We start from the raw sequence: 23,813 nt of genomic DNA, 5'->3' as shown, positions 1-23,813 counted from the left end.
GTTTACAGAGCAAGAGTAAGAAATAGTCACGAGACAACAAATAGGTCCCTCGTCATTACAAAAAGGCAAAAAAAAAAAGATTACATTTGTTGAAAAAGAGTGGGTTTCAGCAAAGATGGGCAAGGTAGGAACGGTTATGCCCATTTTGTATGTGAGGACAGAGACTCAGAGAAATTTTAAAAACTTCCTCTCCAGCAAGTTAGTGGCAGCATTGGGCCAAACATAAGCTACTGTTGACACAGTGATTTATTTTATACCCATTTTGGTTTTGAAGTGACAAACTTGACGGAATTGGATTGGATTGAGCACCTTTACTGAGATTCATCATTACCTCAGGCTGTTCTTGGATTTCTGAAAATTCTGAGTTACCAGTGCCTTGGTCAGAATAGAAGATAAGAGAGGAAGCACAATTTCTGTGTGCTCAATTCTTTCTGAGATAAAATGTCTGTTAGGAGAGAGGGAAGGAGCATGTATGAAATTGTATTTTGAAAACTTGAGTTTAAATGGTACTTTAAAATTGTACCTCACCTTCTCCACTAGGGGGCACCATTTCCCTACATTTTCTGATCTCTAAGGTCAGAAATGGTCCATTTGTTTGAATTGTCATTATCTTAAAAAAAAATAATTATAGTAGTGGTACGTAACTAATCCAGTGTTTTGAGAAAATGTCCATGGGGAAAAGAAAAGTGTTAAGCCCCCTCTTTTCATAGATTTTATAGGTTATAGGTACTAATATAAATTGTAACAACTAGTGTGTATCCTTCCAGACTTTTTTCTAGTCTGTATACTTAAAAAATAAATTTCCTTATCGAACGATAGCATAATATAAAGGAGTACACAGACCTTACGTGTGAAGCTTGATGAATTTTCACAGAATAAGTAGAGCCACGCCACCTCTATGCAGATCAATAAATAAAATGTTAGTAAAACATCTTCCGAAGGCCTTGTCTTACCTCTTCACTGTCACTACTTCCCCCAAAGATAGCCGCTACCCTGGCTTCTAATGCGAGAGAATAGTTTCACCTGTTTTTAAACTGTGTAACTGGAATTATTCGGTGTATTTTCTTGCGTCTGCCTTTTTTAGTGCACCATTGTGTTACTAGTATTTATCCATGTTGTTATGTGTTATAATAGTTCATTTTTTTGTTCTGTATTTTGTTGTATGAATTTGTCACAATCCTATATACTAAGGGTCATCAAACGTTCTATAAAAGTCTAGAGATGAAACATTGCAGGCTTTGGGGGCCATACAATGTCTGTCACAACTACCCAACTCTGCCACTGTAGCTCAAAAGATTATATGTAAGTGAATGGACATGACTGTGTTTCAATAAAACTTTGTTTATAATATAAAGCTGTGGGGCTGGATTTGGCAATAGTTGCCAACTACTGCTTTACTTTAAAAGAAAAGAAGTAAAAAAAAAGCGTATCGTTCTGTGTGATTAAATTTTTTGAGGTCTCATAAGTAGCCATCATAACTCATCATTTCCCTGTGAAAGAGGAATTCTAGGAAGTGGAATAACAGCTGGGCATTCTTCTTTGTTATAGTCTCTGGCAAACATAGACGAAGTCGTGAACAAAATTAGACTGAAAATAAGGTAAGTAAAACTATATGATTGTTCATAATGAATGGAAAGTGTGTTGTTGATTTAGTTACTCACCTTCTGGATCACGCTTTTCTGTGAGAGCACTAAAATATCAAGTTTACCGTAGATAGTAATTTTTAAAAAAATTATTCTTTTATCTGGGTTTCCATGTGAACCTCGTAGCAAAGAACTCAATTCTTTGGCCAGTCTTCAATTCATAAAAAAGGGAGGCTACTGTGACAGAGTCTGTTCAGAACAGTTGTAGAAGGAGGCACAAAGGCTTTTCTACTATATCTTTAATAGTTTTATTTCCCTAGTGGGAAATGAAGATGGGCTTATATGTGTATCCTTTGGTAACACACTAGCTGACGATGTTAGATCTGCTGGTTGGCCTCGGTGGTGGCCCAGGATTAACATTGTGATTAATCCAGGATGTGATTGTCCAGGATTATCATCTTGTGTCCTTCCTACCTAAGGCTTATTCTGGTTTCCTCATGTCTGGATTTCCAGTTTTGAGACATGGTAGGTAATTGGTAAGTGTTTGTTCATTATACAAATAGGTTGATGTCAGTGCTTCAGATATAATTTGGGGGCTTTTGTTTGTTTTGTTCTTAACTTTTGATGAGGAAAAGTATTCATAAATCCAGGCGATGACTTTTTTTTTTTTTTGAGACAATCTCACTTTGTCACCCGCAGTAGAGTGCTATAGTGTCATAGCTCACAGCAAACTCAAACTCTTGTGCTCAAATGGTTCTTATGCTTTAGTCTCCCAAGTAGCTGGGACTACAGGCACCTGCCACAGTGCCTGGCTATTTTTAGAGACGAGGTCTTACTCTGGCTCAGGTTGTTCCAAACTCATGAACTGGGGCAATCCACCCCGTTGGCCTCCCAACAGGTGTGAGCCATTGCGCTCAGGCCGAGATGACTTTTTTCCCTACAAGCCTTGGCTCTTTCAGTGAAGACCTCTGACCTATGAATATATTGTTCCATTGGTGTCTTGAGAAATACAAAGAAGACTTTTTTTTTTTTCTTTTTGTAGTTTTTGGCCGGGGCTGGATTTGAACCCACCACCTCCAGCATATGGGGCCAGCATCCTACTCCTTTGAGCCACAGGTGCTGCCCAGAGAACTTCTTTTTTTTTTTTTTTTTTGTAGTTTTTTGGCCTGGGCTGGGTTTGAACCTGCCACCTCCGGCATATGGGACCAGTGCCCTACCCCTTTGAGCCACAAGCACCGCCCAGAAAACTTTTTTTGTTGGACTTTAGCTGTAAGAATCCTAGTGGACCACTAAGTTCTTCAGGGTTTGCATAGAACATGGAAATTCTCTGATGATCCAAAAATCACTTGCAAGCTAGTTATTTTCCACTTTCTCCCTACCGTACCTTTGATGGAGTCTTCAAATGAAAAATGAAATAGACTGATACAAATTCCTCTGACTGAGGTGCCATTAATTATCCCCTGCTGAGCCACAGGGGAAAAAGGAGCTGGAAGCTGTACGTGATCAGGGCCCGGAAGGTGAGCACTGATTTCATCCATCACTCTAGCTCCTTCTCCCTTTTAAGGGTATTTGGGAAGTTACCGAGGAAGGGATTTTGTGTGGGGTAATTTGAATTCTCTGGCTTGTTTCTGTCAAGTTTCAGCCACTTTGTCATTCCCGATTTGCTCCATGAAAAATATTAATACTAAAAAGTTTTATTGGTCCTTTCGGACAGCTCTGACTATTAAGTGAAAATAACCGTTTTTAAAAACAAGGCAACTCATCAGTCTTGGCTCCCTGCACTACTGTGGCTGCCCCCTGAGGTCCCAGGATTCATTCTTTCTTATATCATTCACACTTGCTTGGTTTTCTGTACAAGTAGCTGCAATCTGCAGGAGTTGATGGATAAATTACTAACTTTGGTTTTTCTTATAGTCAACCTAGAATAGATATCATTTGAGTGACTTGTGTCCTAATTTTTTTGCTAGGAGACTGGATGACAATATTCGAACTGTTGTAAGAGGTCAAACAAATGTGGGACAGGATGGAAGGCAAGTAAGTAACTTACTCCTTCGTTTTAATTTTGTACCCCTAATTTCTTCAAGCCCCAACAACCAAGCGGCCAAAATGTTGACGTGTCTTTTTGCAGAGCACTTGCTGATTGTTCTGTTTTATACACAGCAGGACTGCATAGGCTGTCCAGAGTAACCGTGAGCTCTCACTCAGTTGCCCTTGAACCTGGAGCATGTGCTGTGGCACCATTCACCTGGGGCCAGGGGTATGCACACGAGCCAAAATGAGAAGACTGGAATTTCCTGGCCTTTCTCTGTAGTGTTAGAGATCTCTTGTACCAGCCTTTATTTTGTGCACCATAGCTAAATAAGGTTGCTGCTTTTGTCTGTCCACTAAGTTGTTGGGTTCTTTGTTTTTTGTTTTTGTTTTCCAAATGTCTTAGGCAGGAAAACAAGGCTGTCTACCTTGTGGCAGTTCTGATGATGATCCTCAAGGGCTGATCTTGGACTCCTCCTTGGCTGAGGAGTAAACAGAACCCCCATAACCCCAAGGGAGGGAGGCCCTAGTTGTTGGGGTTTTGATATTACTTATGTTGCTTCAAAAGATGGTGACCTGACAGAGCTACAATTTCTCATACCTAATTTTGCTGACAAATAAGTAACTGGAGATCCATTTCAAAGTTTTACCCGTCTTTTTGGATCTAGCTAAGGAGGGGTATTGGAAGGGAATGAAGGGAGAAAGAAGTGTGTGGGAAGGAAATAATCATCAATGACTGAAGGCCAGAAGTTACCTAGTAACCATTTTCCATTTTATTTGGATTCTGTTCTTCTGTCGAGGCTTATTTCAGAAATCGCTGTGGACAATGCCTTTTCTAGTCGTCCTCTCTCACACTGTCTGCTCCTCCCTTTTCATTGCTAATCCAATTAGTCAGGAGTGTGCCTTTGTGATAGCTCCAGTTCCATTATTTCTCCTCTTTGACTTTTTGTCCCCCTGGAGACAGAGTCTCACTCTGTTGCCCAGGCTGGAGTATTGTGGCATCGTAGCTCACAGCAACCTCAAACTCCTGGGTTTAGGCAGTTCTTCTGTGTCAGCCTCCTGAGTGGCTAGGACTAAAAACACCTGGCTAGTTTTTCTATTTTTTTTTTTTTTTGTAGAGACAGGGTCTCACTTTATGGCCCTCGGTAGAGTGCTGTGGCCTCACACAGCTCACAGCAACCTCCAACTCCTGGGCTGAAGCGATTCTCTTGCCTCAGCCTCCCGAGTAGCTGGGACTACAGGCGCCCGCCACAACAGTTTTTCTATTTTTAATATTCATGGGGTCTCACTCTTGCTCAGGCTAGTCTTGAACTCCTGAGCTTAAGCAGTCCTTCTGTCTCAGCTTCCTGGAGTGTTAGGATTACAGACATGAGCCACTGTACCTGGCCTTTTTGGACATTTTTTAGTGCAACTAATTTCTTTCTTTCTTTCTTTTTTTTTTTTTTTTGAGACAGAGTCTCACTTTGTTGAGTGCCATGATGTCACAGCTCATAGCAACCTCAAACTCTTGGGCTTAAGCAGTTCTCTTTTCTCAGCCCCCCAAATAGCTGGGGACTACAGGCACCCACCACAACACCCGGCTATTTATATATTTATTTTTTGAGACAGAACCTCAAGCTGTCTGCCTGGGTAGAATGCCATGGCATCACAGCTCACAGCAACCTCAAACTCCTGGACTCAAGCAATTCTCTTGCCTCCACCTCCCAAGTAGCTAGGACTATAGGCACTCACCACAATGCCCAGCTTTTTTGGTTGCAGCTGTCATTATTGTTTGGCAGGCCCTGGCTGGTTCGAACCTGCCAGCTCAGGTGTATGTGGCTGGAGCCTTAGCTGCTTGAGCCATAGGCGCCGAGCCGCGGCTATTTTTTTAGAAACAAGGTCTCACTCTGGCTCAGGCTGGTCTTGAACTGTGAACCCAGGCAATCCACTCACCTCGGCCTGAAAAGTGCTAGGATTACAGGCGTGAGCCACTGTGTGCAGTCTGGTGCAACTAATTTCTAATAATGTTCATTATGCTGCCCATATTTGGGGCAAGAGGAAGATATGAGCCTTTGTTAAAATTCTCTTATCTCTAATATTCCTCTTTCCTCTCCTGGTAAGTAATTTAAAGGGGTTATGAGTCTTTTTCTTTTATATTTTTAGTTTTACTTATCACTCTAATTTTCTTGCATTTTATTACTAACTTTCCTTTTCAACCTAATAATTTCCATTGACCCATTTGTAGACAGTCTACCTTCTTCCTTGCTATCATCAGTATTTGTTTATACACACATAGTCTCATCAAACTGATCCTATTTTCTGGACTCTTGCATGGTCCTTAGTCCTTATTGCCTTGTTTTTGTCTGTTTGGAGTTATCTCCCATGAAGCACTGCTTCACTAGCAGATTAGGCCCCTGGAAAGGGGGCCCTTAGAGGTCATACGTAATAAGGCAGCCTACAGATGCTCCAGCCTCATTCTACTGGTTAACTTTCCTGATGTATGTCTGATCATATTAGCTCCCTCTTCAGAAACTTCCTTGGCTTTTGCTACCAAATGACATCCAAGCTCCTCTGCCTGGCGCCCACTGCCTCCGTCTGCATTTCCAGCTTTGTCTCCTGCTGTGTTCTACAAGCACACCCTGTGCTTTCTGAGACGTGCTGGTGTTCTTCCTTGGGCCTGAAATGCTTTCTCTCCTCTCTCTTCATTTCACTAGCTACATTTCCAAGCACTTCTTTTTTAATATTTTCCGTTTACCTCATCTAGACACAATCCTAGATGATTCCTCATCTAGGAATCAGAATTTTTGAATTAGAAAGGGCTTGGGACTCAGCTGGTCCATTTCTTTCATTTTTCAGGGGAAAACTGTCAACTCAGGTTCATACAATTAAATGCATATTCCTTCTTCCCATAAACCCCTACAGCCCTATTGTACTTTTCATTTGGCTTTTGGGGTTTTCCTTGACTTGCTAGTGAATACATCTTGTCTCCTTGACTGGTTTATAAGCTCACTGGAGGGAAGAACTGTATCTTTGTCATCTTTATATTTCACTCCATACAGTTTACATGCAATAATATTTTGTTCAACTGTGTTGAATATTTGGTTTATATGAAATTATTTGTTAATTGTAAATAAACAAAAGCCCTTAACCACAAAAATATTTTGATCAGTGTGTATTACTTTAAAGTGCTTTAAAACTTTATTTGTGCCTTGGTGTGTGTAACACCTTCTGGGGGAAAAAAAAAACAACTTTATTTGTGCATGAATGCTTCCAACTTACTACTAGTTTTAGAATAATAGTGCCACTGTTCAGTGTGATTCAGCCTACATTTAAAATGGCTCACTCAAAACTTTTAAATACTTAAGAGAGTCTCAGGTTCTTAAAATTCCAAGAATGTGAAAATAAAATGAATGATTCATCAGGACATTTTGTTGGGTCATAGTGTGTAGATAGATATTTTTTGTTATTTATGTTTTAACCATGGGTCACCAACTAGCAGTATTGGAGAGTCAGCCCAGAAGTAGACAGCCTGCAGGAACGTCAGTGTTCCCACCATCACACATTAATAGGTTGCAGGTTGCTGCAGCACAGCAGGTCATATTTCAGACAGCAAGACCACATTTTCAAGAATGTTTAGATAGCATTTCAATCTGTGATAGAATTTTGTATTTGTCTCCTTAGAATCCAGACAGGAAGCCCAGAAGAAATAATTGCTTTTCTTGTCATCCCCTCCATCTGTCTTTCCCAACAGTTTGTAATGTAAGCTGAAATAGAGGCTTCCCCTCACCCCCTCCAGGAGCTTTTGGGTCCTGTCCTTGTCAGCTCCTAGGGATGAAAGCCTTACTCTCCAGCCCAGGCTGGCTGGTCGTTTGCTAAAAGGAGTCTCTACTTGACTGGCACAGACTTGGGAAAATTATGGATGTTCCAAAATACTGAGTTTTATAGGTCAAGAGGCCCCACATTCCCCTCTTTTCTGGAATGGAGAGAAAGTTTGCTTTTAGAGCTTGTTTTAGCTACTAAGGAACACTCAGAAGAAGAGCAGCAACATGGACAAGAGGAAGTGTTGCTTTTGTAAATTTAATCTTGATTGTGTTCAACCAGAATGGTCGTACTTTTTAATCTTGTAAACAAGAGGAAAGGGTTTATGTACCAGCATGGTGTCTTAAGAGACATTTTTAGCGGAAAAAAATCTTTCAAAAAGCAGTGTCTGACTTAAAAATTATTTAGGGGCAGGGGGTGATTTAGATAATGAAGACATAGGTCATTTCTTTAGTTTCTTGAAATTTCTGAAATACCAGCTGCTCGGTTAGTGCTCTGCTAAACGTTTTGGAGAGTCTTTAGTTGTTGACCACCTCCTACGTGGGCCAACTTTTGAATTGGTCTAGTCTGAGTGACCTCTTCTAACCAGACGGTGAGGCTCTTACCAAGTTTGTATGGTGCTGAATCCTCCCCATTTTTATCTGTTGACATCATCAGTCAAAAGCTTTAATTAAATAGCCACATGTTTAAAACTTTGTGGATAAGATGAGTCAATTTAGCAAGTACACGCTCTGATACGCAATGAAATTTATGCAGCTTCCCAAGAATGGAAACAGACAGCTTGGACATAGGTAGAAAGAGAGGTGAATAGAGGAGCATGTTAGAGGAACAGAAAGCTGGCATGTGAAATTTCAAGGGCTGCCAAACCTCGACCAATTCCCCGTATGCTCACCGAGACTCACAGGAGAGGATCAGCTGCCGAGTTTCTGTTTCCTCAGTGGAGCTTGGCCGCAATATAGTTATTTGTTCAGAGCAAGGCAAAGGTTTGGGAGGAGATGAAAGTTATTATAGTAGACCCCCTCAGCCCTGGGCTTTTTGCTCCAAGACACCCAGTAGATTCTTGAAATTGCAGATAGTAGCAATCTCACCCCCCCCCCCCCAATATATATATGTCCCTGCTTTTGCAATTTGGAGCTCTTACAAAGTCAAATAAAGGTAATTTGAACACAGCACTGCAATCCTATTATCAGTTGGTCTGGTAACTGAAGTGGCTGCTAAGGCACAGCGGGTGGGCCGTATATACAGCGTGGATATACTGGACAAAGGGAGGAGTCATGACTCAGGATGGTATGAGCAGTGCAAGGTTTTTTTTTTTTTTTTTTTTTTTTGTAGAGACAGAGTCTCACTTTACCGCCTTCAGTTGAGTGCCATAATGTCACAGGACTCACAGCAACCTCTAGCTCTTGGGCTTCCGCGATTCTCCTGCCTCAGCCTCCGGAGCAGCTGAGACTACAGGCGCCCGCCACAACGCCCGGCTATTTTTTGGTTGCAGTTCAGCCAGGGCTGGGTTTGAACCCGCCACCCTCGGCATATGGGGCAGCACCCTATTCACTGAGCCACAGGCACCACCCAGAGCAGTGCAAGGTTTTATCAGGTAACATAGAACAGTACACAATTTAAAACTTATGAATTGTTTATTTCTGGAATTTTCCATTTAATAGTTTGGGACTATGGTTGACCATGGGTAACTGAAACCTCAAAAAGTGAAGCCACAGGCTCGGCGCCCATAGCACAGTGGTTACAGCGCCAGCCACGTACACCGAGACTGCCGGGTTCAAACCCCACCTGGGCCTGCTAAACAACAGTGACAACTACAACAAAAAATAGCTGGGCATTGTGGCGGGTGCTGTAGTCCCAGCTACTTGGGAGGCTGAGGCAAAAGGATCACTTGCGCCTATGAGTCTGAGGTCACTGTGAGCTATGACGCCACAGCACTCTCCTCAGGACGACATAATGAGAGTCTGTCTCAAAAAAAAAAAAAGAAACCACAGATAAGGGGGACTACTATATTGCCATCTCCAGCTCTGTTCACGCAAACTTTGATTGGGAGAAGCTTTAGATAATTATAGTACAACCATCTGCCCAGCTCAGGAATTCTTTGTATGATATCTCTGACATGCAGAACTTCCATATTTGCAGAAGCTTGGATGCTTACAGTGATGGGGAGCTCACTACTTTATTGGTCCATAAGACAGACTGTGTCAGTTTTGTACAGCTTTAATTGTGAGGAATTTCTTTCTTAGACTGAACTGAAATAGTCAAGTAGACCTCATTGTAACTTCTCATTGGTCTTAGTGCTGCCAGCTGGACTAGTGCAAGCCTAATCCTTTTTCCTTATTATAGCTTCTAAAATATAAAATGGATATTTTGTTCCTTTCTTAGTGTTCCATTCTTAGTTTCTTCAGCTTTATAATGTAATTTCCAGACCCTTTATCATCTCAGTTACCTTGCTCTGGATAGCAGTTTCTTAGCGTCCCTCTTAAAATGTGGTTCTCAGGAGTAGCCATACTGTGTAAACATACAGTGGGATGGTTCACCTCCTTGGTCATTAACTTGGGACCTGGGTGCTCAGAGGGTCTGTCAACTCCCTGAAGTTAAGTGTTAAATTTTTGTATGGGTAGACATATTTCTGGAGAGAAGATTCATTGATTTTTCTAGATTTCCTAAAAAGGCTGTGACTCTTCAAAAATTAAGGACCTCTGATTTAGATGCTATTTTTCCATTACCTTGGTTTTGGTGGAATTTTTGGCTGCCATATCACACCATTAGAGTCTGTTGAGCCTAGAAGTACCAGGTCAAGAGTTGCAAACAGATGCCCACAAAACTGAGAAAGTAAGCTGCATGGTTTAAGCAGGCTAGTTACTGTGTGTTCGTATACGTCCATCAGGGGAATGAATGTTCTGTCTTAAGGGGACAGCCATAAGTCAATTCTAACCAATTGGTGTCATGTCTGAATGCAGACCTGGAATTGCCAGATCTATCAATTTTTCAAGAGAAGCCAGAAATCCGAATTTCTATGCGACTCTCCCAATTTTTATTTATTTTATTTTTTTATTTATTTGTTTTTTTTATTGTTGGGGATTCAATGAGGGTACAATAAGCCAGGTTACACTGCTCTCCCAATTTTTAAATGTTGGCTTCGTGTTTTCCAAAAACACGACAAAGTCCAAAGGAAACACATCTGTGGGCCAACAGTTTGCAAAACTGCCCCAGGCCTTTTTTCATATGAATTTTATTTAAACTTTCTCCTCTTCTGTTTGTGCAAGAGATTCTTTGAAATTAAGCGCCAGGCTTTATGTGGTTTTATTACGCCAGTTTGCTTGGTTGTTCTAGCCTGTCAAGACCCTTTGGAATCTTACTGACCTCCATTTTGTCATTAGTGGATTGTCAGACATGCTTTCTATGTCTTCATTCAAGTTACAGATGAAAAGATGGAACTAGATGGGTTCAGAGCCACGTGGCATGCCATTAGAGACTTCCTGTTCTTCTCTTCCTCATCCTTGCTTTAGTGCAAAGTGCCAGGCCCAGAACACAATAGACTTATACCAGTCCTTGGATGTGGTCCAGGCCCATGCTTCTTTTTTTTGAGACAGAGCCTTACTATGTTGCCCTCAGTAGAGTGCTATGGCATCACAGCTCACAGCAACCTCAAACTCTTGGGCTTAAGCAATTCTCTTGCTTCAGCCTCCCAAGAAGCTGGGACTACAGGCGTCCACCACACTTTTTGTTATAGTTGTCATTGTTGTTTAGCAGGCCCAGGCAGGGTTCAAATTTGCTAGCCCTGGTGTATGTGGCCGGCACCCTAGTGGCTGAGCCTATGGGCGCCGAGCCCAGGGCCATGTTTCTAAATCTTTCCAAGTCCTGATTCTCCCCAGAAAAGGAGGCTAATAATATTTGCCCTCCTTGCTTTTCATAGTGATATCATAAAGATTTATTAACTAAATCAGCAAAGCATATTGCCTCCCAAGGAGAAAGTGTTCCTTGCTTTTTATTCTCAAAAGTAGCATTTCATCTAATTCAAGTGTTGAAGGAAAAAAAATTTGCTCTTGCAGACTCAGCCGGGCTGAGGGGGGACTTTCCCACAGAGTGTTGATCTTCATTATGTGGGATTATGAATTTGTCATTGTCAGCTCCCTTGTTGGAGGGTTTGTATTCTTACCCACCCTCCGTTACTTAAAATTTGCGCTTTCTCTCACCCTCTCTTAGGAGGAAGATGAATCCTATTGATTGATAAATGTTGAAGAAGATAAATAGGATTAGTATCAAAGGCAACATAAATAGTTTGGGAAAATGGCAATTGCCACTTACTTTCTCCTGCTAAAACACTACAGTTAAAGCAAGTGGGTTTATAAAATAATAGGCTCAAAATTTCCTATTAGTGGCTGAGAATGGTTGGACATTTTTCGTTTCTCTTTGATTTTTTTTTTTTGTATTATACTTTTCAGAATGTCTGAATACAATGCTAACCTTCAGAAATCGCTAAGGTCTGGCCATGACCTGGCGGTGCAGAGAACACTGTGATTTGTTGGGCAGCCCAGGAGTCGGGTGGTTAGGTCAGTCTGTTGTAGGGAAACAATATCCCAAGTTTTGATCGAGGTGCTCTGCCATTCCCCATCCAGGACTTCTTACATCTGGTGCAGCAGTCAAGGGTAGCTTGCCTTTACTTGACAAAATGAATTCAAGCGAATGTTCAGTGTTGCCTGCTTCTGGAGAGCTATCGACTGCAGTAGAGGCAGGAACACATCAAATATCCATGCGTTGTTTATCCCTGCGGTGCAGCTGGGTTGGGTCTGACCACTGTGCTTCATCCTGGGCGTGGCACGTGAGCCTTGATGTAGCGTTCTTTCTTGGCAGACAGACACCTGCTATGTATTTGTAACCTCTTTGCTACTTGTTTTCTAAAATCCCTCATTAGACAACCTGTAAAGAATCCAGACAGCTGTTCTTTCTCCTATATTTACAGTGAACGACCGAACATTTTATTTGAATTCTCTAAGGATTGGGGTAATTGGATATTTTCACTAATGTAGCATTGGCAGCCTAGGCAGGTGAAAAACCTTGAGCTTTGAATTTTAATTTTGGCTCTACTGTTGTTTCTGTGACCTCAGACAGGTCATTTGATTTCTCTAAGCCTCAGCTTCTTCATATGTGACATGTAGATAATAATACCTGCCTTAGGGATAGTGAGGATTAGAGTTAACATGTTTTATTTTATTTAGGTGTTTTTTTTTGTTAATTTTAAGTTAATTTAATTTAAATTTTATTGTATTTCTCAGTTTTATAACTTTGGCTACCAGTGGTTAGTTCTCATTCATGATAACTATAGATCTCAAGATGGTAACTGGTTAATAGGTAATCTAAGTATAGGAGCTTATTTGGTGAATTTTCATCCTCATTATGTTTTCTGAACAACCACACAGGGACATACTATAGGACATTAATTATTCCTTTGGCTCAGACATTTTTGTTGAGCCTGGTATCAGTGAACATATCTGGAATCTTCATCACCTTTATGATAAATTTCTGGATCTTAGCTGGGCACGGTGGCTCACGCCTACAATCCCAGCATTCTGGGAGGCCAAGGCCAGAGGATCTCTTGAGCTTAGGAGTTCAAGACCATCCTCAGCAAGAGTAAGACCCCCCCCCCATCTCTACTAAAAATAGAAAAACTAGCCAGGTGCAGTTGCTCATGCCTGTAATCAGAGCACTCTGGGAAGCTGATACGGGTGGATCACCTCAGCTCAGGAGTTTGAGACCAGCCTGAGCTATAGCGAGACACTCTCTCTAAAAATAGCCAGGCACGCATCTGTTATCCCAACTACTTCTCTCTGAGCCAAGAGAATCACTTGAGCCCAAGAGTTTGAGGTTGCTGTGAGCTATCATGCCATGCCACTCTACCAAGGGTGACAAAGCAAAACTCTTTCTCAAAAGAAACAAATAAAAATAGAAAAACTAGCCAGGCATTGTGGCAGGCACCTGTAGTCCCAGCTACTTGGAAGGCTAAGGCAAGAGGATCGCTTGAACCTAGGAATTTGAGGTTGCTGTGAGGTAGGCTGACGCCACAGCACTCTAGCCTATATAATAGAGTGAGACTGTGCCTCAAAACAAACAAAACCAAAAAGAACAACAACAAAAGCAAATTTCTGGATCTCTTTCAGTGCCTGAGGTGTGTGCTGCTTGGAGCCCACTCTTTGGACGGGCTTGTGAATATCCATGGTGTATTCTTAGGTCACTACCTTGTTGAGCAGCCTTTCTTTTTCTCTCCCACCCTTTCTTTTGAGACAGAGTGTCACTATGTCACCCTTGATAGAGTGCTGTGACGTCACAGCTCACAGCTACCTCAAACTCTTTAGCTCAAGCGATTCTCTTGCCTCAGCCTCCCAGTAGCTGGGACTACAGGCACCTGCCACAATGCCTGTCTATTTTTCTGTTGTAGTTGTCATTGTTGTTTAGCAGGCTCGGGCCAGATTTGAACAGCCAGCCCTAGTATATGTGGCACTCTAACCACAGGTACCAAGCCAAACCTTTTTTTTTTTTTTTTTGAGACAGAGTCTCAAGCTGTTGCCCTAGGTAGAGTGCCATGGCATCATCCTAGCTCATGGTACCCTTCAATTCTGGGGCTCAAGCAATCCTTTTACCTCAGTATTTGTATTTTTAGTAGAGACAGTATCTCACTCTTGCTCGAACTTGTGAGCTCAGGCAATCCACCCACCTCAGCCTCCCGGAGTGCTAGGATTACAGGCGTGAGCCACTGCGCCTGGCCTCTCCTATCCTTTTTTGCAGGAGCCATGCTGCCAGGCCCAAGATGGAAAGGACAAAGAGTTAATATATTTTAAAACATCTAGCACAGTGTTGGGCTCAGTAGCATTTAGCAAATGGCAGTAATGCTGCTGCTGTTGATTGTGATATAACTCATTGGAATCCCAGTGTTCCTAATTCTGCGCATTCAGGCATTTGTCAAGTTCCTGTGACCTTCCTATCAGCTTCACTCCTTTCCTCCCTCCCACCCAGCTTTAAAGCAATGCCAGGTTTACTTGCTCTGAATTATTAGATCCTCCTTACTGGCTTCAGTGTGCTTTTTTCTGTGAATGAAAATCTTGACCTAGCTTATCTGTGGTCCAGAACACCTGCTGTGGCTTCAGGGGTGTTAAAAGTCTCAATTCTCGTGTCCTGTCCTTACGAGCCAAGTTATTAACTTTTGCCTGGGTGAGATGTGCAACTTCGGTCCAGACTTAGGGAAGGTAAATATTCCACATGAAGACAGAATATATGGTTTTGTTATTTGAGATTATAGATAATTTTAGTTTTCTCCCATTTCCAATTTTTATAATTTCCAAATTGTTCTTAATAAGCATATAGATCAGTGGTTCTCAACCTTCCTAATGCCGCAGCCCTTTAATACAGTTCCTCATGCGGTGACCCCCAACCACAAAATTACTTTCGTTGCTTCACTTCATAAGTGTAATTTTGCTAGTTATGAATGGTAATGTAAATATCTTATATGAAGGACATATTTTCATTGTTACAAATTGAACATAATTATAGCATAGTGATTAATCACAAAAACAGTATGTAATTATATGTTGTGAAATATTTATTTCATTTTTCTTCTTTTTTTTTATTGTTAAATCATAGCTGTGTACATTAGTACAATCACCTATACCCATTCTAAGATGCACCATAGATGTGGCCCCACCCTTACCCTTCCTCCACCAAAACCTCCCCCCTCCCTTCCCCTTCCTTGGCCCTTTCCCCATAGTCTTGTGCTATAGTTGGGTTATAGTCTTCATGTGAAAGCTATAATTTAGCTTCATAGTAGGGCTGAGTACATTGGATACTTTTTCTTCCATTCCTGAGATACTTTGCTAAGAAGAATATGTTCCAGCTCCAACCATGTAAACATGAAAGAGGTAAAGTCTCCATCTTTCTTTAAGGCTGCATAGTATTCCATGGTATATATGTACCACAATTTGCTAGTCCATTCGTGGGTTGATGGGCACTTGGGCTTCTTCCATGACTTAGCAATTATGAACTGGGCTGCAATAAACATTCTGGTACAGATGTCTTTGTTATATTGTGATTTTTGGTCTTCTGGGTATAAACCTAGTAAAGGAATTATAGGATCGAATGGTAGGTCTATTTTTAGGTCTCTAAGTATTCTCCAAACATCCTTCCAGAAGGAACGTATTAGTGTGCATTCCCACCAGCAGTGTAGAAGTGTGCCCTTTCCTCCACATCCACGCCAACATTTCTGGTTTTGGGATTTTGTTATGTGGGCTACTCTTACTGGGGTTAGGTGATACCTCAGAGTAGTTTTGATTTGCATTTATCTGATGATTAAGGATGATGAGCTTTTTTCATGTGTTTGTAGATTTTTACGTCGGTCTTCTTTAGAGAAGTTTCTCTTTAAGTCCCTTGCCCACCCTGAAATGGGGTCACGTGTTCTTTTCTTGCTAATACATTTGAGTTCTCTGTGGATTCTGGTTATTAGACCTTTATCGGAGGTATAACCTGCAAATATTTTCTCCCATTCTGAGGGCTGTCTGCTTGCTTTACTCACTATGTTCTTGACTGTGCAGAAGCTTTTTAGTTTGATCAGGTCCCAGTAGTGTATTTTTGATACTGCTTCAATTGCCTGGGGAGTCCTCCTCATAAAATATTCACCCAGGCCGATTCCTTCAAGAGTTTTCTCTGCACTTTCTTCAAGTATTTTTATAGTTTCATGTCTTAGGTTTAAATCTTTTATCCAGTGAGAGTCTATCTTAGTTAATGGTGAAAGGTGTGGGTCCAGTTTCAATCTTCTACAGGTTGCCAGCCAGTTCACCCAGCACCATTTGTTAAATAGGGAATCTTTTCCCCACTGAATGTTTTTAATTGGCTTGTCAAAGATTAAATAACGGTAAGTAGCTGGATCCATCTCTTGGTTCTCTGTTCTGTTCCAGACATCTACTTCTCTGCTTTTGTGCCAGTACCATGCTGTTTTGATCACTATGGATTTATAGTACAGTCTCAGGTCTGGTAGTGTGATTCCTCCTGCTGTGTTTTTATTGCTGAGTAATGTTTTAGCTATTCGAGGTTTTTTCTGATTCCATATAAAACAAAGTATTATTTTTTCAAGATCTTTAAAGTGTGACAATGGAGCTTTAATAGGAATTGCATTAAAATTATATATTGCTTTGGGTAGTATGGACATTTTAACAATGTTGATTCTTCCCAGCCACGAGCATGGTATGTTTTTCCATCTGTTAACATCTTTGGCCATTTCTTTTCTTAGAGTTTCATAGTTCTCTTTGTAGAGATCTTTCATGTCCTTTGTTAGGTATACTCCCAAATATTTCATCTTCTTTGGCACTACTGTGAAAGGAATAGAGTCCTTGACTGTTTGTTCGGCTTGGTTATTGTTGGTATATATAAAAGCTACAGATTTATGGGTGTTGATTTTGTAGCCTGAGACATTGCTGTATTCCTTGATCACTTCTAAAAGTTTTGTAGTAGAATCCCTAGTGTTTTCCAGATATACGATCATATCATCTGCGAAGAGTGAAAGTTTGATCTCTTCTGACCCTATGTGGATCCCCTTGATTGCTTTTTCTTCCCTAATTGCAATGGCTAAAACTTCCATTACAATGTTAAAGAGCAACAGAGACAATGGGCAACCTTGCCTGGTTCCTGATCTAAGTGGAAATGATTTCAATTTAACTCCATTCAATACGATATTGGCTGTGGGTTTGCTGTAGATGGCCTCTATTAGTTTAAGAAATGTCCCTTCTATACCAGTTTTCTTAAGTGCTCTGATCATGAAGGGATGCTGGATATTATTGAAAGTTTTTTCTGCATCAATTGAAAGACCATCAATATGGTCTTTATTTTTTAGTTTGTTTATGTGTTGAATTACATTTATAGATTTACATATATTGAACCAGCCTTGAGACCCTGGGATAAATCCCACTTGGTCGTGGTGTATAATTTTTTTGATGTGTTGTTGGATTCTGTTTGTTAGGATCTTATTGAGTATTTTAGCATCTATATTCATTAGTGATATTGGTCTATAATTTTCTTTTCTTGTTGGGTCTTTCCCTGGTTTGGGGATCAAGGTGATGTTTGCTTCGTAGAATGTGCTGGGTAATATTCCTTCTTTTTCTATGTTTTGGAAGAGGTTTAGTAGTATAGGTACTAGTTCTTCTTTAAATGTTTGGTAGAATTCTGACATAAAGCCATCTGGTCCTGGGCTTTTCTTTTTAGGGCGATTTTGTATAGTTGATGCTATTTCAGAACTTGATATAGGCCTGTTCAACATTTCCACTTCACTCTGGCTAAGTCTTGGTAGGTGGCGTACTTCCAGGTATTGGTCGATTTCTTTCAGATTTTCATATTTGTGAGAGTAGAGTTTCTTGTAGTATTCGTTAAGGATTTTTTAAATTTCTGAGAGGTCTGTTGTTATTTCATCATTACCATTTCTGATTGATGAAATTAGAGATTTTACTCTTTTTTTCCTAGTTAGGTTGGCCAAAGGTTTATTTATTTTATTGATCTTTTCAGAAAACCAGCTTTTGGATTTATTGATCTCTTGTATAATTCTTTTGTTTTCAATTTCATTTAATTCTGCTCTGATTTTGGTTATTTCTTTTCTTCTGCTGCGTTTGGGGTTGAAGTGTTCTTCTTTCTCCAGTTGCTTGAGATGTCCCATTAAGTTATTGACTTCCTCTCTTTCCGTTTTATTTTTTATTTATTTATTTTTTTTTTTGTGATTTTTTGGCTGGGGCTGGGTTTGAACCCGCCACCTCCGGCATATGGGACTGGCACCCTACTTCTTGAGCCACAGGCGCCACCCATCTTTCCATTTTCTTGAGGAAGGCTTGCAGTGCTATAAATTTCCCTCTTAGGACTGCCTTTGCAGTATCCCAGAAGTTCTGGTAATTCGTGTCTTGATTGTTGTTTTGTTCCAAAAATATGGTGATTTCCTTCTTAATCTCGTCTATAACCCATGTATCCTTCAGAGTAAGGTTGTTTAGCGTCCATGTTTTTGTATTGGTATGCAGGATCCTGTTGTTATTTAGTTCAACTTTTATTCCATGATGGTCTGAGAAGATGCAAGGAATAATTTCTATTTTTTTAAATTTGCTAAGGTTAGATTTGTGGCCTAGGATGTGGTCGATTTTGGAGTATGTTCCGTGGGCATATGAGAAGAATGTGTATTCAGTTTTGGGGGGATGAAATGTTCTGTAGGTGTCTGTTAAGTCCAGATGTTGAATGGTTGAGTTTAAATCTAAAATTTCTTTGCTTAGCTTCTTTTTGGAGGATCTATCCAGGACTGCTACAGGGGTGTTAAAATCTCCAACTACTATGGAAGTGGAGGAAATCGAGTTGCTCATGTCTGTTAGAGTTTCTCTTATAAATTGAGGTGCATTGTGGTTGGGTGCATAAATATTAATAATTGATCTCATCATATTGAGTATTACCTTTAACAAATATGAAGTGTCCATCCTTATCCTTAATTATTTTGGTTGTTTTAAAGCCTATTGCATCTGCGAACGTGATTGCAACACCTGCTTTTTTCTGCTTTCCATTTGCCTGGAATATAGATGACCATCCCTTCACCTTGAGTCTATATCTGTCTTTTAATGTAAGATGTGATTCTTGGATGCAGCAGATATCTGGCTTGAGTTTTTGTGTCCAGTCCGCCAACCTATGCCTCTTTAGAGGACAATTTAAACCATTCACATTAATTGAGAGTATTGATAAGCCTTTCGAGAGACTGGTGGACATTTTTAATCCTTTTGCAACTGTGGAAGTTGGAATTTGATCAAAAATTTTTTGGGTGGGTTTACTTTTGTGGTGGAGAATTACGCTGGTCTTTATGGAGGATAGGTCTAAGAATGTCCTGGAGAGCTGGTTTAGTTGTGGCAAATTTCTTCAATATGTGAATGTCGTTGAAGTATTTAATTTCTCCGTCATAAATGAAGCTCAGTTTAGCTGGGCACAGGATCCTGGGTTGAAAGTTATTTTGTTTTAGGAGATTAGAAGTCGATGACCATCCTCTTCTAGCTTGAAAGCTTTCAGCAGAGATATCTGCAGTTATTCTGATATTCTTCCCCTTGTAGGTAATGGTTTTCTTTCATCTGGCAGCTTTTAGAATTTTCTCCTTCATATTAACTTTAGTGAAATTGATTATGATGTGTCTGGGGGATGTCTTATTTGGGTTGAGTCGTGCTAGAGTTCTGAAACTGTCTGCTATGTGAATTTCGGAATCTCTTGGCATGTCTGGAAAGTTCTCCTTCATAATCTCATGGAGAAGAGACTCTGTGCCTTGTGAAGCCACTTCATCGCTTTCAGGGATCCCTATAAGACAAATATTGGTTTACTTCACATTATCCGAGAGCTCTCTGAGAGAGTGGTCTGTTTTTGCTCTCCATTTCTCTTCTTCTTTGAGGGTTTGGGAACATTCGAAAGCTTTGTCTTCAATGTCAGAAATCCTTTCTTCTGCTTGCTCCATTCTGTTACTGAGGGATTCTACTGTGTTTCTCAGATCTTTGAAGGATGCAACTTCTTGTCTCAGTGTGTCAAAATCTTTGGTCATTTGGTCTTTGAATCCGTTGAATTCTTGAGATAACTTTTGGAATTCTAATTTGATCTTATTTGCTATCCAGATCCTGAATTCAATTTCTGACATCTCAACTATTTGTTTGTGCATGGGGTCTTGTGCTGTTTCTGCCCCATTGAATCTTGGGGGAGTTGATCTACTCTGATTATTCATATTGCCAGAGTTTTTCTGTTGATTTTGCCTCATGATTGTTTTTCACCGTTGCCTCTGGCTGTTCTCAGAGTTGGGGAGGTGTCTCTCCAAGATTAGACCCCAGTGGGATCACTCTATTGTTGCTGGATCTTTGTAGGGAGTGACCCTGTGTAGTTCCTCTGGGGCTGCTCTAGCTAGGGAGTTCCGGTTGTGGAAGCAGCTCCGGTTTGTGACACACCCAGATCCAGCAACCAGGCTGGGGGTGGTGCGCATGGTTCTGGGAGTGCCAGGCACCCCATGACTTTGGCACAGAGAGCTCAAGGCTCCAGCAGTCTCTGGCCAGGAGAAGAGCTCTGCGTAGAGGCAGGGAGGGCTCCAAAGGGCACGCAGCTACCAGAGTCCCTGTCCAGATGAACGGGCTAGTGTGGAAGCTGGGAGGACACAGGAGGGAGGACACAGGGTTGCGTGGCTCCCGCAGGTCCTGGTCAGGGAATGCAGAGGCCCGGTGGGTGCGGGTCACTGGTCGGGGGTCGCTGCACAGCTCTTATGGAGGTCTGGGCGGGGCCAAGCCCAGGAGTTTGGTGTTGCTATGAGCTGTGACGTCACAGCACTCTACCCAGGGCAAACGCCCAAGGCTCCAGTGTGCCAAAGCCATCTCACTCTGCCCCTAAGAATTAAGACTGTAAGGCAGCTCAGTCTCCGCCTTTAGGCTGCTCAGTCAGTAGGTTACTTTGACCCGCCCAATCCTTGCTCTGAGACCCTGAGGGCGGAGCTTGCTGGGGCAGTTCTTTCACAATGGCTTCCTGCGCCCAGCTCAGTGGCTCAGTCTGGGGCCCCAGACAATGCCCAAAGTTCTCCACACTCCTGCTCAAGCTCTCCCCAAGGCAGTTCAACTGAGTGCCAAGTCCAAGAACACCAAAACAGTTCACAGGTAAGGCCTTTCCGGTTTGCAGTCTCACTGCTGCTTGTACTTACGGTTGCCTGCGTGATTAGGTCGATCGAACAAACGCAACCACTTGCCAGTTTTCCACTTGTCCTCCTCTTGGGGTCCAGAAGTCCCTTGCTGGCTCCCTGTATCCTCAAAGGGATGATTATAGGCAGATCCCACCGGCCAGAGATGCCTGGAGTCTTATCTCCCCAGACTTGCTGTTCCCAGTTGCAGGGAAGCCGTTACTCGGCCGCCATCTTTAATCTCTCCCCCCGAAATATTTATTTCTAATTATAAATAAACGAAATTTTGTCTTGAAGCCTGGTGTAACATGGGTAACAGTCTTAATATTGCAACAGTATGCGTAAAAAGCCAAATTCAGTGCGAAGGTTGAGATTGCATCTTTCTCACCAGCTCAGAAATTCTCAGGACAGTCTCTGCAAGAGCACAACGAAGATCATCTTCCACAACAAGTCTACTTCTGTATTTAGACTTGAGAACCAACAAGCTGGAAAACCCTGTTTCACAAAGCTATGTTGCTGGAAAGGAAGAAGAAGGCCTAACACAGCCTCAGACAGAACAGGATATGACTTCAAACACTTGATCCAGAATTTTGTAACTGGCATTGTAGAGAAATCAGTTCTCGCTGCATCACTGTTAATAAATTCAATGAACTCCTCTTGTGCTGTATCAGGAACATCTTCAACTTTGACTGTGAATGGGCTTCTGGCAAGTGCAAATGGGGTGTCAGGTGGATTTGGAAAGTACAATGAAATTTCATCTGCAAGCATGTGCAAGTGTTCTTTCACAGAAATTACCATCATAATCCTTTTGTCTGGTTCAATGTCAATGTTCCTCAAAGAAAGCAGATAAGATAGACAACATATAAATTTTCATTCAATTTTTTTTTTGCCAAAGCTGAAGTTTCATTTGGAATGATCGGATCTTTTCAGACAAATTGAGGCATATTGGTTTTGGTCCTTGCAGTGATAAATTTAACTCATTCAAGATGGCAAAGATGTCAACCAAGTAAGCTATTTTCTGCAGTTCACTTTTATCGCTGAAAAGTGCTTCGAACTGCAGTCTTGCTTTCTGATTAAAAAACGTTTTGAGTTCACGACAAAGCACATTTTAAAACTTTTCCTCTTGACAACCATCTCACTTCAGTGTGAAATAGCAGAGCATTGTTCGGCGCATCCAGCTCCTTGCACAGTTGTAAAAACAGTCGACTGTTGAAAGTGTTCACTTTTGGAATAAGCTCCTCCCCAAGTGAATTTCTCATATAATGGAAAAATCTACCACTCTCTTTGGATGACAAGACACTTTTAAATTGTTTAGTTGCAAAATAAAATCTTTCTAAAGCAAAAAAAAAAGAAAGTGCTCACCTTTACAAAATTGACAACTTATGACACTTTACATTACTTCTTGTAACTCTTGTGGCAGCGTCTTCGTTGCTAATATTTGCCAGTGAATCATACAGTGAGTTCCGATGACTTTTGGTGACTCATTCAGTACCAAACATTGAAATCCAGATCGACATCCTAGCACAGCTGGAGCATCATCTGTGCAACACCACAAACCTTTTCCTAAGAGATCTTATGCTCTTTCAGAAATGAACCAACGTCAAATACATCATGTGCAGTAGTTGTCATTTCAAGAGGTTTGCAAAAAAGAAACTCATTTTTAAAGTCTCCATCATTAATATACCTCACAGTTAACATACACCAGTAACTGTGAATAGTTTGCAACATCTATAGATTCATCAAGCTGGATGCTAAATATTGGAAGTAGAACAGATTTAATTTCCTGGATTACCTGATCAAGAATATCAGCAAATATGTCATCTATTCTTCTGCAGACAGTGTTGTTAGATAAGGAAATTTCACTCAATATCATAACGAATTCGTCTCTGATCATAACGCGAACTATGTCTTTGGGGGCTGGCAACAGTAAATCCTCAGCAATGGTGTGAGGTTTCATTGCTCTGGCAATTCTGAGTGCCACCAAATGTGAAGCTTCAACTGCTGCTATGTTTTGTTTGTGGCACTTGCCACCAGTGTCAAGTCTGGCTTTCTTGAGTCCATCAGCTTTGCTTCTAAAATAGTTGGTATCGTTGCTGGCAAAGGTCAGATGCTTGCTATCAAAATGGCATTTTAGTTTGTTCGGCTTCATAGATTCGGCTGATAGAACTTCACAACAAATAACACATTGCGGTTTCTCAACTTCTGCTGTAATTATTGAGGTAAAACCATACTGTAAAAAATCCTTACTATATTTTCTTTTCTTAACGTTCTTGTCTACATGATCCATTGTCATAGGATGGCTTGCTAATGAAAATAATATATAACAATAGCTTGTGCGGCGCCTGTGGCTCAGTCGGTAAGGTGCCGGCCCCATATACCGAGGGTGGCGGTTCAAACCCGGCCTCGGCTGAACTGCAACCAAAAAATAGCCGGGTGTTGTGGCGGGCACCTGTAGTCCCAGCTACTCGGGAGGCTGAGGCAAGAGAATCGCTTAAGCCCTGGAGTTGGAGGTTGCTGTGAGCTGTGTGATGCCATAGCACTCTACCAAAGGCCATAAAGTGAAACTCTGTCTCTACCAAAAAAAAAAAAAATATATATATATATAAAACAATAGCTTTAATAATACAAAAAATGATACACCGCATATACCCTACAGTTCATTAACGTTTCCTGTGATTGGTAAATCTACGTTGTTCTTTTTACATACCTGTTACTATCAC

The 23,813-nt window shown here is 41.2% G+C and overlaps 1 protein-coding gene and 1 non-coding gene across 8 annotated transcripts in view; one reads left to right on the top strand and one right to left on the bottom strand.

Annotated features, from left to right (window-relative positions):
• VPS53 (VPS53 subunit of GARP complex) overlaps positions 1-23,813 on the top strand; it is a 204,325-nt gene that overhangs the window by 13,464 nt on the left and 167,048 nt on the right. For 2 of the 7 annotated variants that reach the window (XM_053568540.1, XM_053568539.1), the window contains exons 3-4: positions 1,549-1,598; positions 3,551-3,617. Coding sequence is in view for 1 of the 7 variants with exons in the window: in XM_053568539.1 (XP_053424514.1) it covers positions 1,549-1,598; positions 3,551-3,617 (117 nt within the window). In the remaining 6 variants the exon portion in view is untranslated. Of the gene's footprint in view, positions 1-1,548; positions 3,101-3,550; positions 3,618-23,813 lie in introns of all 7 variants that reach the window. The other 5 variants (XM_053568545.1, XM_053568543.1, XM_053568544.1 and 2 more) reach the window with 3 other exon arrangements.
• On the bottom strand, positions 4,007-4,137 carry LOC128571475 (small Cajal body-specific RNA 20). The gene has a single exon (XR_008375882.1). It is a non-coding gene; the product is annotated as a small Cajal body-specific RNA 20 (non-coding RNA).

The sequence above is a fragment of the Nycticebus coucang genome, chromosome 18, assembly GCF_027406575.1.
Source record: "Nycticebus coucang isolate mNycCou1 chromosome 18, mNycCou1.pri, whole genome shotgun sequence".
NCBI classification, from domain to species: Eukaryota; Metazoa; Chordata; class Mammalia; order Primates; family Lorisidae; genus Nycticebus; species Nycticebus coucang.
Note: the sequence above shows the minus strand (reverse complement) of the source record. Positions and strands in the feature narration are given on the sequence as shown.